This window comes from Sorex fumeus, unplaced genomic scaffold (genome assembly GCF_029834395.1).
Source record: "Sorex fumeus unplaced genomic scaffold, SorFum_2.1 ptg000037l, whole genome shotgun sequence".
In the NCBI taxonomy this organism is placed as follows: domain Eukaryota; kingdom Metazoa; phylum Chordata; class Mammalia; order Eulipotyphla; family Soricidae; genus Sorex; species Sorex fumeus.
Window position 1 is genome coordinate 34,892,621 of NW_026606094.1, and position 14,486 is coordinate 34,907,106.

General features: G+C 38.5%; 1 protein-coding gene across 1 annotated transcript in view; it reads right to left on the minus strand.

The window, feature by feature from the left end:
• SEMA3E (semaphorin 3E) overlaps window positions 1-14,486 on the minus strand; it is a 249,595-nt gene that overhangs the window by 31,685 nt on the left and 203,424 nt on the right. Inside the window, exons 8-11 of the mRNA XM_056118137.1 lie at window positions 10,499-10,613; window positions 9,761-9,830; window positions 5,314-5,458; window positions 3,155-3,377 (exon numbers count right to left, since the gene is read on the minus strand). Coding sequence (XP_055974112.1) covers window positions 3,155-3,377; window positions 5,314-5,458; window positions 9,761-9,830; window positions 10,499-10,613 — 553 coding nt within the window. The remainder of the gene's footprint in view (window positions 1-3,154; window positions 3,378-5,313; window positions 5,459-9,760; window positions 9,831-10,498; window positions 10,614-14,486) is intronic.

The window sequence follows — 14,486 nt, forward strand, 5'->3', positions numbered from 1 at the left end:
CCTGAAGGATAGTGGGGTTTTACAGTGCTGTGCTTACATTCACCAGATATATTCTTTTGTCCTGAATTTTGTGGTTCAAAATAATGGTATCTCAGAAAGAAAGATGGTGGCCGCATGGGAGCCTTGTGGAGAGCAGGTCTGAGCCGGGGGGTGGGGGCGTGACCGAAACCTCATGGGATGGGGGGTGTTCCAGCCCGTCCTTCACGCTGTACCAAGGTCACCAGTTGCCCCCCACGAGCGGATCTCTGGCACGGCAATGACTCCAGAGCACAGAAACCAATCTCTTAATTATCTGACTCTCGGTAGAAATACTTCCAGGGTTAATAAGTAAAATAGCAGAAATCCAAAACCAACATCATTTAATTCTTGAACCCAGCTGTAGAAAGCAAATCATTTCACAATGCTTTTTCAGCATGGCTGATTTGGGGCGGGGGGGGGGGTAAAGTCTAAATAATAATGGTGCAACTTTTATCAAAACAATGAAGCTAGTCAAAGTAGATGGTGTGTTAACTAGAATTCATCTGCCCCACAGGCATTGGGGGGGGGGTTTATTGGGGTTCTTCATGGTGAAAAATAAGTATTGGTAAAGGGAAATGTGATTGATATTTGCATGACCGAGACCTAAACCTGAAAGCTTTGTAACTTTTCCCACAGCGATTCAATAAATAAATAAATAAATTTAAAAACAAAACAAAACAAAATAATGGTATCTTTAAAAATGATTTATATGTTAGCATAATATATACCCGATATTTCTACAATTTTCTGATAGTCTTAGTGAATAGTATGAAAATATTAAAAATATTCTTGCCCTGTAGCATTGTACTCCCATTGTTCATCAATTTCCTCGAGCGGGCACCAATAATGTCTCCGTTGTGAGACTTGTTGCTACTGTTTTTGGCATATCAAATACGTCACAGGTAGCTTGCCAGGCTCTGCAGTGCGGGCAGGATACTCTCGGTAACTTGCATGACTCTCCAAGAGGGAGGAATCAAGTCTGGGTCAGCTGCGTGCAAGACAAACGCCCTACCTGCTGTGCTATCGTCCAGAAAAATATTCTTACTGACATATTTTGAATTTTATTTTCCAAAGAATTTAAAAACAACAATATATTCTATGAATAATTTTCATCACATATTATTTGTTCTAAATAGCAACTGCACTGCTTGCTATGATGTACAAAAAAGAAGAAAGAAACAATTGTAAAGACTTTATATGACTGTGGAATTTTAAAGTGCTTGACAGGATTTGCTGCATCTTATCCTGGATACCAAAGAATCCAAGTTTTCTTCTATATGTTAGATCTAATGATACTAAACATTAAAATTTTCACTTTTTACCATATTTACTTTATGTTGTTTTATTCAAATATTATTATAGTTTTTTTTTCCTAAAAGTTGTTTTTCATCTCTACTTGGCTAACACTGATCTATTTGGTTCAAACAGTTGATTCTGATAGGTTCTGGTAAGAATTATTATGGCGAAAGATTCAGAAAGCTATAGTTCCAAGTTGAAAAATCATGATACTACAGGCCAAAGTGGCAATAAACAGAGCCTTTCTAATCATGGCATCCTAGTTTCTCTACAAGAAATCCTATATAGAATCAGCACTGTTTTTAGTTTTCTCGTTCACCTATTCATTTGTTTAAAGTGTTACATTGGAAACAGAGGGGAAAGGTGGGATGCCAGGTAATTGAATTAATTTAATTGTTTCTTTGAAATCTTTTCCACTGAATAGGTAGCCAGACAAAACTGGCAGGGGCGGGACACAGTAAGAGGGAAAGGAGGGCTCCACCAAGTAACTGTATCTTTGACCCCATGCTTGCAACTGTACATAGGACAGCTTCCCTTTCCTGCTCACCTGTACCCAAGTGAATGGCAAGGTGGGAAACTCTCATCCATGCATCAAGTGGATGATAGTGAAGAAAGGACAGGGAGCAGCAGGACTAAGACCTTGAGACGCCCAGTGACAAACTATGGGGCAGTAAATACTAGCATGGGACACGAATTATAAGGTTCCAACTTCAGACCAGGGAGCTGTATACTAGATTGAATACAGTGAAGGAACAGGACCTGTTCAATGTTCTCTTAAGTGGGAGCAAATGAGGAACAATACCTGAGAGTTGGACATGGATTGGGACTGTAAAGGAGCAGAATGTGTGAGGAAGCACTGGGGTAAACAAGAGAGGTGTCATCAGGGAGTTGTCTAGAACGATCTACTTATACTGTACAGTAGACTGTAACTTCCAAGTCATTGTTTTATATGCAGATCTTTCATGTAAAATTCAAGGAACCTACTTGGATAAAATCATTTTTGCAGTGAACAAAAACTGCATTAACAGAATATCAGGAATGAAGTCCTGTTATATAATGAGTCCAAATTATACAATTTAGTGAATAAGAAATATGTTAAAAGGATAATGGATTAATAACAAGATTTTGGTGTCTTTAAAAATATTAATAAAGTTATTAATTAGTTATTAGTCTTCTGCCCCCGCGCCTGACTGTCCTCGCTCGCCGGGACCCCTTGGAGGGGAGCGGGTTGAGCTTTCCTCCCCGCCCCGACCAGGGCTCCGGCAGCCAAAGACCTCCAGGACCAGCCACCACCATGCTGAGACCACTCTCTGCACACATGAAGGTACTGGCAGAGGGACAAAGTCACGCGGGTTCCGGGGCCAAGATCTCCAAGCCTACCCGGATTTGGGCCAAGCATCCTCCACCCAGATCCTCCAAATTCCAGTAGGCGGGGGTCACACCCACCAACTGACCCTCTGGCGCCGTGTAATCCCATCAGCGGCTCAGAGACTATAAAAACCAGATCTCTGAACCGCGCGGCCGCATTTGCGGCCGCACGACATTTTATTATGACATCTTATTATCTCATTCCTACTTTGGACAAACTGGCAGGCTACCAAATGTAGCCTGCCCACATGGCAGAGTCTGGCAAACTCCCTTTGGCGTACCCAATATGCCAAATACCAGTAACAATGATGGGTCTCATTCTCCTAAAGAGCCTTGAATATAATCTCAGCGCTAGGATGAAGGAGACGTTACTGGGGCCTGCTCGAGGCAATCGACGACTAACAGGATGATTTGTGATTGTGATTAATTTTAAGGTTCACTTAAAATAACTGGATGCATTCTTATCTCTTACCAGTCCCAATAAACAAGACATCATATTGGCCATCCTCAGCTTCCACTCGATCCACTGCTATCTGTTTCAGGTTATATTTTCCATCTGTTTTCACGAGTATTGGTTTTTTATGGGCAGGTTTTATGGGCTCGTACATAAGTGGATGACTTCTGGCAAATCGAATGGCATCATCAGGATAGTCTTTAGTGGTTGCATACCTCCCTCCATTTACTTTGCTGGCACACTGAAATAAAGAAAGATAAGGCAAATACATTTTGCCTAAATCTATTTTCGTTTTGGCCTATTGGATCATACATGCTCAGAGATTACTACTAGTTTTTCCCTCAGGAAATACTCCTGGTGATGCTTGTGGGACCCTATGGGATGCCAAAAATCAGACCCAGCTTGACTTCGTGCAAGGCAAACACACTACCCTCTGTACTGTTGCTCAAATCCTCTGTCCTAAATCTAAAGGTAAAGCTTATAATCAAATAGGAGACTTAGAAAATTACATATGTTCATTTTACTAAATAGGCATTCAGAAACATTAAACAACCATATATTCTTCATTACAGATGTGAAATCCGTGGTAAAAACTTGCAAAATGAGAGGTCTGCTAAGATAGTTTCTGAGGCTAGGGTGCATGCTTCAAACCTAGACTCAATACCTAATCTCCTGAACATCACTGGCTATGGTTCTAGAGACTCTTTTAAGCACTGCTATGGTGGCTCTAATGGTCCCGGGAACCAAAAGGCCAAAGCAGCATAGAAGGATCATCTGATCCACTGTATAGCACCCAGAAGCCCTAAGGCCTCATGAGTACTGCTTGGAGAGTCACCCGTCAAAAATATTTCAAGGAAAACTAAGTTATTTAAAATATTCAGTATATTTCAAAGACTCAATTATTTCAAATATGCAGAAAGTAGTGAAACCCTAAGAAAGTGAAGTATATTTAATACTGACACAATCTGGATTGGTGAAAATTTAAAAACATAAATGTTCTAATTATTTACCCCCATTTTTGGAATTTTTAAAAAATCTAAATAAAATTTAGAAGACTAACATATTGTTCATAGTAAACAATGCTTCTTTTGTGTTATCAATCCCCAAATTCAGGATCACAACCGCACAAAACACTTCCCTTATAATTCAAACTATAAAATCTGGTTGGTTATGTTTCCAATCATGTAGCTCAATCAGACTTGTACTATTGTTATACAGAAACTTATTAAAATTATATCAGTTAATTTTCAAGGCTACAAAATTACTTTGTTCTGTAATCTGTGAAGCTTTATATTTTATATGGATTAAGAATTAAATTGAGAAAAATAAAAAATATGCTAATTTATTTTCTCCTTCCATTATCTGCTTCCCAATGTCTAACGTTGTCACTGATTTCAAAAATAAACGTTCAACAGTACCTATTTTACTTCTTGGAATATCTTGCTGTTTCATGCTTTTTATTAAACAAGGTACCATGCTGTTTCATGCTTTTTATTAAATGCTCTCTGTATTTGCATATTTTCCTCTAGAAACATCAGTGATTGTGATGATTATCTTGACAAAAATTTTCTACTTTAAAGTATAATACAGTAGTTCAGTAATCTAATTCTGCAAAAAGGGCTTTAAAATGATTTGTTTTTTAAAAATCAGGCCATAATTCTTAATTTGGCATGAATTTTTCACTTGAGTGTACTTTCATGATATATAATTGGAAACATTTTGGACCAGCCTGGAAGCAGTTCAGTAACCAGTCACTTCCTCCAAATCTCCTTTAAGACCATGTGGTTTCATGAAGCATTTCCAGCAAAGCCACAGGAGGGGGTTTTCTTCATTTAAAGCATAATTTCAGTCAATAGAGTGAAATAAAATATACTTTATGTCTTACTGAAAGTAATAATTTTAAGCTTGTGAGGGAATGATTGAAATGGTAAAGCCTTACACTTGTTAGTGGAGGTAAGGTTTGTTTCCACTTTGGATTTTGGCTCTGCAAAAACAGTTTCTACTTGACTTCCAAGTACTTATAGAATCAGACTAGTGATAGGTTTCAACAGCTGCTTATAAGTGTAGTCTCTGACTGGCATGACAAGTTAAATGTTTGTATTCCATACCCCATACATATAATTTTACTAAAACAGTCTCTCAATAATAAGAATACTTTATCAAATGCTTCAACTTACAGAACCAGGCCTTGGATAAGGGACTTTTCCTTCATAGAGTGACCAGTGGTACTCAGGTCCTTCTTTGTGAGCATATGGTCCATTAAAAGCTGCTCGTATGCTAGACATATGATAGACACATATAGCATGGCCTCGAAATATATTACTAAAAATAAACATAAAAAATAGATAATTACTAATCTGGAACTGATGAAAAAATTTCATCTAGTCAAACCCTTCAAGCTACACGTGTAGCAATCAGGTAAGAAACTATTTAACATTTCAAGCATCAAAACTCTAACACTTCCCATTTCTTTGCCTACTGATTAAACTGCATTGTGATAAACATAAAATTAATTGTTAATTAATTTTATTATTATTAAATCTCATGTCGTGTGTTAACATATTCAGCCTGGGGTCCCACATCAACAAGTGTGTACCACATATTATTTAAGTACATATGTAACTGTATAACATGCATTCATTTCTATGGGAATTATACAGTAGTGGAAAGATAACTATAATAAATTTGACTAATTTGGTGGAAATACCATACTATAAAATAACTCTTTCACTCCAGACTTAGCAACAATTTAAATCATTTCATTTATAAAATTTTCTATTTATCAAGGATAAGAACAGTAGTCAATTCACTACAGAAAAGTTTATTTATACATTTTTAATGAGGTTATACAAAATGATACTTTTAAATAATTAATTTTACAGATTTATCCATGTTGTGAAAACTAGCTTGATATAACAGACTAATACTTCCCAGTCTCTTGATTGTGAAAATTAAAATAATACTGTAGAATTGCTTTACAAAATTCAAAGGACTTTACAAATAGAAAATGTTCTACACTCTGAGACACCTGTAGAACAGCAGTTATGTTTCTGTCTTGAAACATCAATTCACACATTTTATTACACACCTTGAAGCAATTGAAAATGCCTGCAATAGTGAGAAAAGTAAGTATGTCTCCTGACAAAGTGGCAGTAAACCTTTGATCACCAAGCTATGAATATCAACCACCACATCAGGTAACAGCTGGGAAGCCTTTTCTCAGATTTTATATAAATTGAACAAAGTTGAGTCTATGGTAGAAAATGTTTCGTCTCTGAAATATCAGATAGACTTTGTCTCTGAAATATCAGATAGATCCATTATACTATCATTTAGAAAAGCAGCTTAGAAACCGATCATACTGACCCATAGCAAAACTATAATCTCATAGTTTATAGTTATCATATAAACTTGGGGATTATTATACAATATATGTATTTTTCAATGGCATGAGAGAAAATAAAGTTAGGACTTTTGATGGACTTTGATAACATTCTACATTTATTACATCTCTTAGATCAAGGAATAATAGAATAACTTCCTATATTATTTCTACTTAAACAAAGGGTCTCATTGTAGCAAGATACTTGTCTAAAGAATTTTATTTCTCTTTTGCAAAGGGAACAAAAGAAATCCCTTGCTTAAAACTAAACAAAATCTTTGTAGGGGTCCCTAAGCAAAGAAGGTAGGCACACATATTATGCAATAGACTTAGGGTGATATAATTTGAGAGGATCTAAATAATTTCAGTTTATTACTGTTTAGGTATTTGAGGTATAGTCTTCATCTCATTCCAATCATCTCATCTAGGGTATAAGAAAATGTAAAATAGAAAAACAGTAGATTATAAACCCTAATCCTGGACTGTTCATTTAAATTGAAAACATGGAAAATAAATCATAAATGTTTTGAATATTAATCTATATAGAAGCAGACAACTAGAGTAAAGGAGTGAGCAAGAACTTTGTGATTAAGGAATCAAGAAGTCTTTACTGTTTTTTTGTTTTGTTTTGTTTTGTTTATTTTGGGACCACATCTGGCTGTGTTCAGGGTTGACTCCAGGCTCTGTACTCAGGTATCACTCCTGGAAGTCTCAGGAAACCACTTGTTGTGCCTGAGATCAAACCTAGGTTGGAAAAAGCCTTACCCACTATCCTCTCTCCAGCCCAATAAGAATTTATGTGCGAAAGCAAACTACAAGTATTGAAGAGTTAATAAATATATATTGAATGAAAAAGCCACTGTTTAGCCACTTCGAGCAAGAAAAGTGGCAAAATAAAATCATAGTGACTGGAACTAGTGGACCTTGGGATTCTGTCAAGGTATTATTTTATCAAAAACAGAACCTTAGAGGAGCTGTGGAGATAGTACAATGGGTAGGGGACTTGCCTTGTATGAGGTCAATCTAGGTTGGATCCCTGGCATCTCATCTGGTCCCCTGAGCACCACCAGAAGAAATTCTGAGTGCAAAGCCAGCAGTAAGCCTTGAGTATTGCAGGGTGTGCCAGCTCAAAAAACAAAAACAAAACAAAAAAACCCCTAGAACCTTAGAAATCTTACAAAAAAAAACTTCCAAAGATGAGTGGGTGACTCACCTTTAATAAAGAGCCTTAAATATTTGACCTGATAAATTCTCTATGATTTCATAAAGGTAAAGGTAAAGGCCCTCCCGTTGATCGTCGATTTGCTCGAGCGGGCCCAGTAACATCTCCATTGGAGACTTTGTTGTTACTGTGTCTGGCATATCGAATACTCTCGGTAGCTTGCCGGGCTCTCCGAGAGGGGCAGAGGAATCGAACTCGGGTCGGCCATGTTGGCCGCTTGTAAGGCGAACGCCCTACCCGCTGTGCTATCGCTCCAGCCCATGATTTCATAAGTCATCCTATATTTTATAGCATGTCACTGTCACTGTCACTGTCCTCCCGTTGTTCATCGATTTGCTCAAGCAGGCCCAGTAACGTCTCCATTGGAAACTTTGTTGTTACTGTGTTTGGCATATCGAATACCTCATGGGGAGCTTGCCAGGCTCTGCCATGCGGGCAAGATACTCTCAGTAGCTTGCCGGGCTCTCCGGGAGGAGTGGAGGAATCGAACTCAGGTCGGCCATATTGGCTGCGTGCAAGGCAAATGCCCTGCCGCTGTGCTATCGTTCCAGCCCATTATTCATAATAAGTAGTACAAAATTAATTTTTTTGGCTCAGCTTTAGGGCAGGGTTTTAGGTTTGGGATGGAAACAAGCTCTCAAGGTAGCAGTTTAAGAACAAAAATTAAAACACAGAGAGATAGTACAATGCATTAGTGCATGCTGTGAACTTGGTCGACCTGAGTTCCATCCCTGGCATCGCAAATGGGACCCAGCACCACCAGGAGTGAAGCATTAAGAACTGCCAGTTGTGCCCATAAACAACAATATATAATTAAATAAATGAAACGCAGCAGGTGGAGACCAACCCTAGAATGGAGATATACATGAAGCTAACAGGCAGTAAACTAGACTGGCCATTTTGTGGCCTTGCTTGGCATTTTGGAGAGATCTCAATGGTGTTGAGCATTCTGGTCAATATAAATTGTTGGAATTTTACTGCTTCCAAGCAAAAGTTTGATCTTTCTTTTTCTACCCACTACTACTGCTGAATTGAGGTAAGTGGATCCCAGGTATGTGACTTCCCTTTATTACTAGTAATCACAGTTAAGTCGAATTGCCTACTGAGATGGGGACAGATGTTGGTGAATCTCTTGTGTTCCCACCATTTAATTCAGGGGCCTCTGTACATCTCAAAGAACCAGCAAATGTCTTTCTATGCATAGTACAGTCTGTATACCGTCTCTATCCACCCTATTAAAGAAACTTGCCTAGGATGTTCTGCTAACTTGATACTTCCTGAAATTGTTTTCCTTAATGCTTTTACAAAACTAACGGAAATCTGAATATACAGAGTGCAGACATGCTGGAGCAGGTAAGGTGCTTCCTTGGACACAGCTGACATTAATCCAACCCCAGGACCCCATAAGTTTCCCTGAGTCCCCCCAATCATGGACTACTGACCTTAGGGGCAGAATAACGGCCTGAGCAGAGCTCAGTGAGTCTCCCAAGAACACAACAGGAGGGGCCAAAGAATGAATGCTTGCCAGTTTTTCTAATTTCAAAGGATTTGCTGAGGCATCATGGTTAATCTATCATTAGCCCCAGCAAACCAAACCAGGGCCTGTGAACCAAGCCAGAGTTGGAGCAAAGAATGAAACAGTGGTGAAACTTGACAGCCTGAAGTGCGGGGAGGTTTCCGTACCTGTTTATTTAGTTCTTATTTGATCACCTGCTTCCTGGCTATAAATAGTTTCAGAAACAATTCTGTTGTAGTTTAGAGGAAGAAGAGACAAGCATACTTACCACAGAAAGACACTGAGCAAATCTCAAATAAAAGTGAACAAAGACCTGGGTTTAAAAAAATATGACTTTAAAAATGAAAGTACAAGTGAAAATACTGGAGAATGAAGATAAATTTGTGACTTATGAAACATGGAAAGTTAGAAGGCCAAGAAGCCAAATATTTCTAAGTTATAACACAATGAAGAAGTGAAATCTTTTGCTTTCTAATGTCTATAATGATGGCATACATTTCTCACCTGGTAGTGTTAAAGAGTCCAAATATCACTGGGTTCTTATGATCTCTGGTATGCAGCAAAAAAACATCCTCTAGGGAAAAAAATTGCAATACTTGGTAATTTTAAATTTCTTTGCAGGTCAAGAGAATATATCAACATAAATTATCTTAGAGCCCACTAGAGAATTTCAGATGAAAATCCATATTCAGTCTAGCCATGACTAAGACTTGGCTGGATAGGGTGGTTTCTGGCTGACCCTCAAGGAAAGAATCAAAGGCAACAACTACAAACTAAGGACAGGGACTTCTTTCTGACACTGTATTATTCTTTGGCCCTAAGGAAGTTAATCTGGCCAAATGAAAAGAATAGGAACTCATTTTAACTCAGTAGAAATCAAGTATTTTAGACAACTCCTTTTGTAAGTACTGAAGCTTACAACGCTTCTAGAGAATATAGATCAAAGAGGAAAATTTTATTCTCTTAATAATATTTACCTAGGCTGGAGCAATAGCGCAGTGGTAGGGCGTTTGCCTTGCCCGCAGACGACATGGCTGACCTGAGTTCGATTCCTCCCCCCTCTCGGAGAGCCCGGCAAGCTACCGAGAGTATCTCGCCCGTATGGCAAAGTCTGGCAAGCTACCCGTGACGTATTCAATATGCCAAACACAGTAACAACAAGTCTTACGATGGAGACATTACTGGGCCCGCTTAAGCAAATCGATGAACAACAGGAGGACCGTGACTGTCAATAATATTTACCTAATTCATCAAAATACGTGTCAATTCCATTCATTCCTGGTACAGAGCAAACCAATCTCGCTTTTAGAAAAGTGCTCCACTTATTCACCAGTATTCTTTGTCCACCTACATCATTCTGTAAAAGATAAAGAACAGGTAAATAGATTACTAATAGTTTTTTTTTTACCAGCAATAGATTTTGTACTATTAGACATAAAAATGAAGAATTAGACTTTTCGTCTGATGTGTAAATTTAATATAATTCTTATATGTTACTATTTAAAATTATAATGACTGGGAACTGAGCAGGCTTGGGTGGGAGAGATGGTCTATGAGTTAATGGCGAAAGACTTTTGAAACACTGGTGAAGAGATTGGTGTAGTAATTCTGCAACTATAACACTGATTTTATAGCATTGTAAGCTATTGTACTCAATAAAAATTAATCAGACTTCTAAATTTATAAAATATTTTTTTAAATTTTCACATTCTGACTTTCCAATATTCTCTCCTAAATAATGGCCTTTGTGTCATGGCAACTATTGTTATTATTTTAAGAAATGATTTTAGAAATCAAACTACCATTTTTGCGGATGACATAATATCATCTGGAACTCAGTACCAGGCTGTGGGGTGGGTGAGAACTCTCCCCACCCCCAGGGACCCAGTCCCGGCAGCCGACTTCCACTACTATGCTCCAGGCCACTTTCAGGACACATTATAAGACACTTCCTACCCATTTTCCACAACCACTAACCCATATCTGATGGGGTTCAGACAGTAGGCAATGAATCATAGAAAGAAATATATAAATATATGCCTCTCGAAGAGCCCGGCAAGCTACCGAGAGTATCCCGCCCACGCAGGCAGAGCCTGGAAAGCTCCCCGTGGTATATTCAATATGCCAAATACAGTAACAACAACAGGTCTCATTTCCCTGACCCTGAAAGAGCCTCCAAATGTTGTGAGAAAAAGAAAAAGAAGAGGCTGTTAAAATCTCAGTGCTGGGAGAAATAGAGATGTTACTAGCGCCTGCTGGAATAATTCAAGGATCAATGGGAGGGTGGTGACAGTGATCACTGTCACTCTCCTCTATTTTTTCATCGATTTGCTCTAGTGGGCCCTGTAACATCTTCATTTTGAGACTTGTTTTTACTGTGTTTGGCATATTGAATACGTCACGGGTAACTTGCTAGTCTTTGCCTTGTGCACGAGATACTCTTGGTAGCTTGCCAGGCTCTCGAGGGGGGTGGAGAAATTGAACACGGCTTGGTGGGGCTGACTGCATGCAAGGCAAACGCCCTACCACTGTTCTATCGCTCCAGCCCAGACAGTGATACAGTGACATAATATTATACCCGGAAAACTCAAAATCATGGATGAGGAATACCTGATCTGTGAGCAATACCGGCTATAAAATCATGTGGTCTGGCCCTTTATCTAATACTTAATCTCCATGTTGACTCACTATTTGGTCCACAAATGATATTATAAATATTCAAATGGCCCTTGGCAGAAAAAATGTTTCCCAACCCCTGCCCTAAGAACTTAACTAAAACAAAACAAAACAAAATAAAACAAAAAAACCCTCCTATTATCAGTTAATCTTTAGAGTGAGTTGGGAGACTATAAAATCAATACACTGAAACTAATGGCATTTCTAAACACAAAGAATAAAGTCAAAGAGAATTTTTTTAAATCTCATTTGTAATTGCACCCCCAAAATTCAAGTACCTAGGAGTCAACTTAACAAAGAAGTGAAAAAGTAAAAGAAAACTGTAAATATTTAAAGAAACTGTAGATAATAAGGACAGGAAACACACTGCCTATACATGGATTAGAAGGATGAAGATTGTTAAAAATGATCATTTTATCCAAAGTACTATATGGAAGCAATATAATCCCATAAAAATTTCAATGCAAATTATTTAAAGACCTGGCCCAAATGTTGATGAAATTCATATAGAGTAATAATCTCCTGAACAGCCAAAGCATTCATAAGGAAAAGGAAGATGAGAGAGACATCTCTTGCCACCTTTAAATTACCTTATAAGGGGGCTGAAGCAATAGCATAGCACGGGGTGATTGTATTTTACACAATGAACCAGAAGTCAATCCCTTGCATCCCATACAGTCTCCTTAGCATGCCAGAAGTAATCTCTGAGCACTCCTGGGTGTGGCTCCAAACCCTCCCCACAAAAAATTAATAAATTCATATAGTTATGAAACTATAACAATAAAAGTTGTATGGTACTGAAAAGCATCTCTCTCCATGTAAAAGAATTGAGAACCTTGACCGTGATCCTCAGGTATTGATAAGAACAGCTAATTGTCAGTGAAGGAATTGCATGCATAGAGTAAAGCAAGGAAAACTTCAATATAAAGTGTTAGGAAACACTGCCTTCCACCCCAAAAAGAGAATCCGGGTTCTTATTTTAACCTCATACAAAAAAGTTACTTCTTAGTGAATTAAAGACATTGAAGTTAGACCCAAATAAAAAAAAAAGATCAAGTAAAACACAGACAGAACTTGAATAATATTGACTCCATCAGTATTTTCAATAACTCAGTGCCATTGGTGAAGACAACAGAAGCATGTAAACAAATGGAGTTACATCAAATTAAGAAGCTTCTGTAAATCAAAATAAATGATGACTAGAATAAAAAGACAACTTGCTGACTGGGTGAATATGTTTTCTTGCTTCACATCTGGCAAAGGGATAATCTTGGAGATGTATAATAGACTTGCAAACTTAATAAAATCAAACAACAACCAACCCCTTAAAAATATGGGGACCGTTTCTAAACAGACACATCCTCAAAGAAAACAACAAATGGCCAATAGACATACTTAAAGAGTTCTCTTTATCACTTATTAGGAGATTACAGCACAGCGGTAGGTCTTTTGCCTTGCACCGGCCAATCCGGGTTCTATTCCTCCGTCCCTCTCAGAGAGTCCGGCAAGCTACTGAGAGTGGCAAGCTACTCGTGACGTATTCATATGCCAAACGCAGTAACAACAAGTCTCACAACGGAGACTTTACTGGGCCCACTCGAGCAAATTGATGAACAACGAGAGGACAGTGCTACAGTGCGAGGAAATTACAAATCAAAATAACAGTGAAATTTCAGCTCGCACCAGAGAGATTGCCATACATCAAAAAGAGTATAAAAAACCATGCCTGGGGCAGAATGTCCTGACCCTGCGCCAGGCTGTCTTCACCTGGGCCCCTTGGAGGGGAGCAGGTTGAGTTTACCTCCTTGCCCCAAGCAGAACCCTGGCAGCCAAAAAACTCCGGAATCCAACTGCAGCTATGCTCAAAGGCACTCTACACATGCTCAGACAAGCCTCACCCAGAGGAGATGAACCTCACTCTAGAGAGGACCAGCAGAAAAATCCAGTTATGTGGGAACCCGTGACTGAGATCTCCAAGCCTGCTTGGATAGGAACTCCTCCCTCCAGCTCCCCAGTTTTCTAGGAGTTTGGCAGTCACACCCACAAACTGCCGTGCCTCGCCCTGATCCCACCTGCCATGTAACCTCATCAATGACCAAGACCCAGCCAGAGACTATAAATAAAGCTCCCGGAAGAGAGCGACACAGAATTTCCTGGACTGCTATTTCACTTACTTACTTAAAAGTGGCACACATTTGTTTGGTTTTAACATGCTTGCTCGTATTCTCTTATATTCGGGTTTAAATGTCTCCAGGATAAAATACAACAACCTTCACACATTTCCCTCTTATTGTGGTAGGAAGTTGTTCAGTGGTGGGACTGGTGTTTGAATATTATCTGTAATACTACTGTGAACTATTTTTATTGAAATAAAATATATATATAAACAAACAAACAAAAATTAAATTAAATTAAATTAAAAAAAAATATGCCTGGTAGGGGTATGTGGGAAAAGGAACCCTTTTTCCACTGTTGGTGGGAATGTAATCTAGTTGAACGCCTATGGAAAAACAGTAGTAAAACTTGTTAGAAACTAATAATTGGTCTTTTGTAT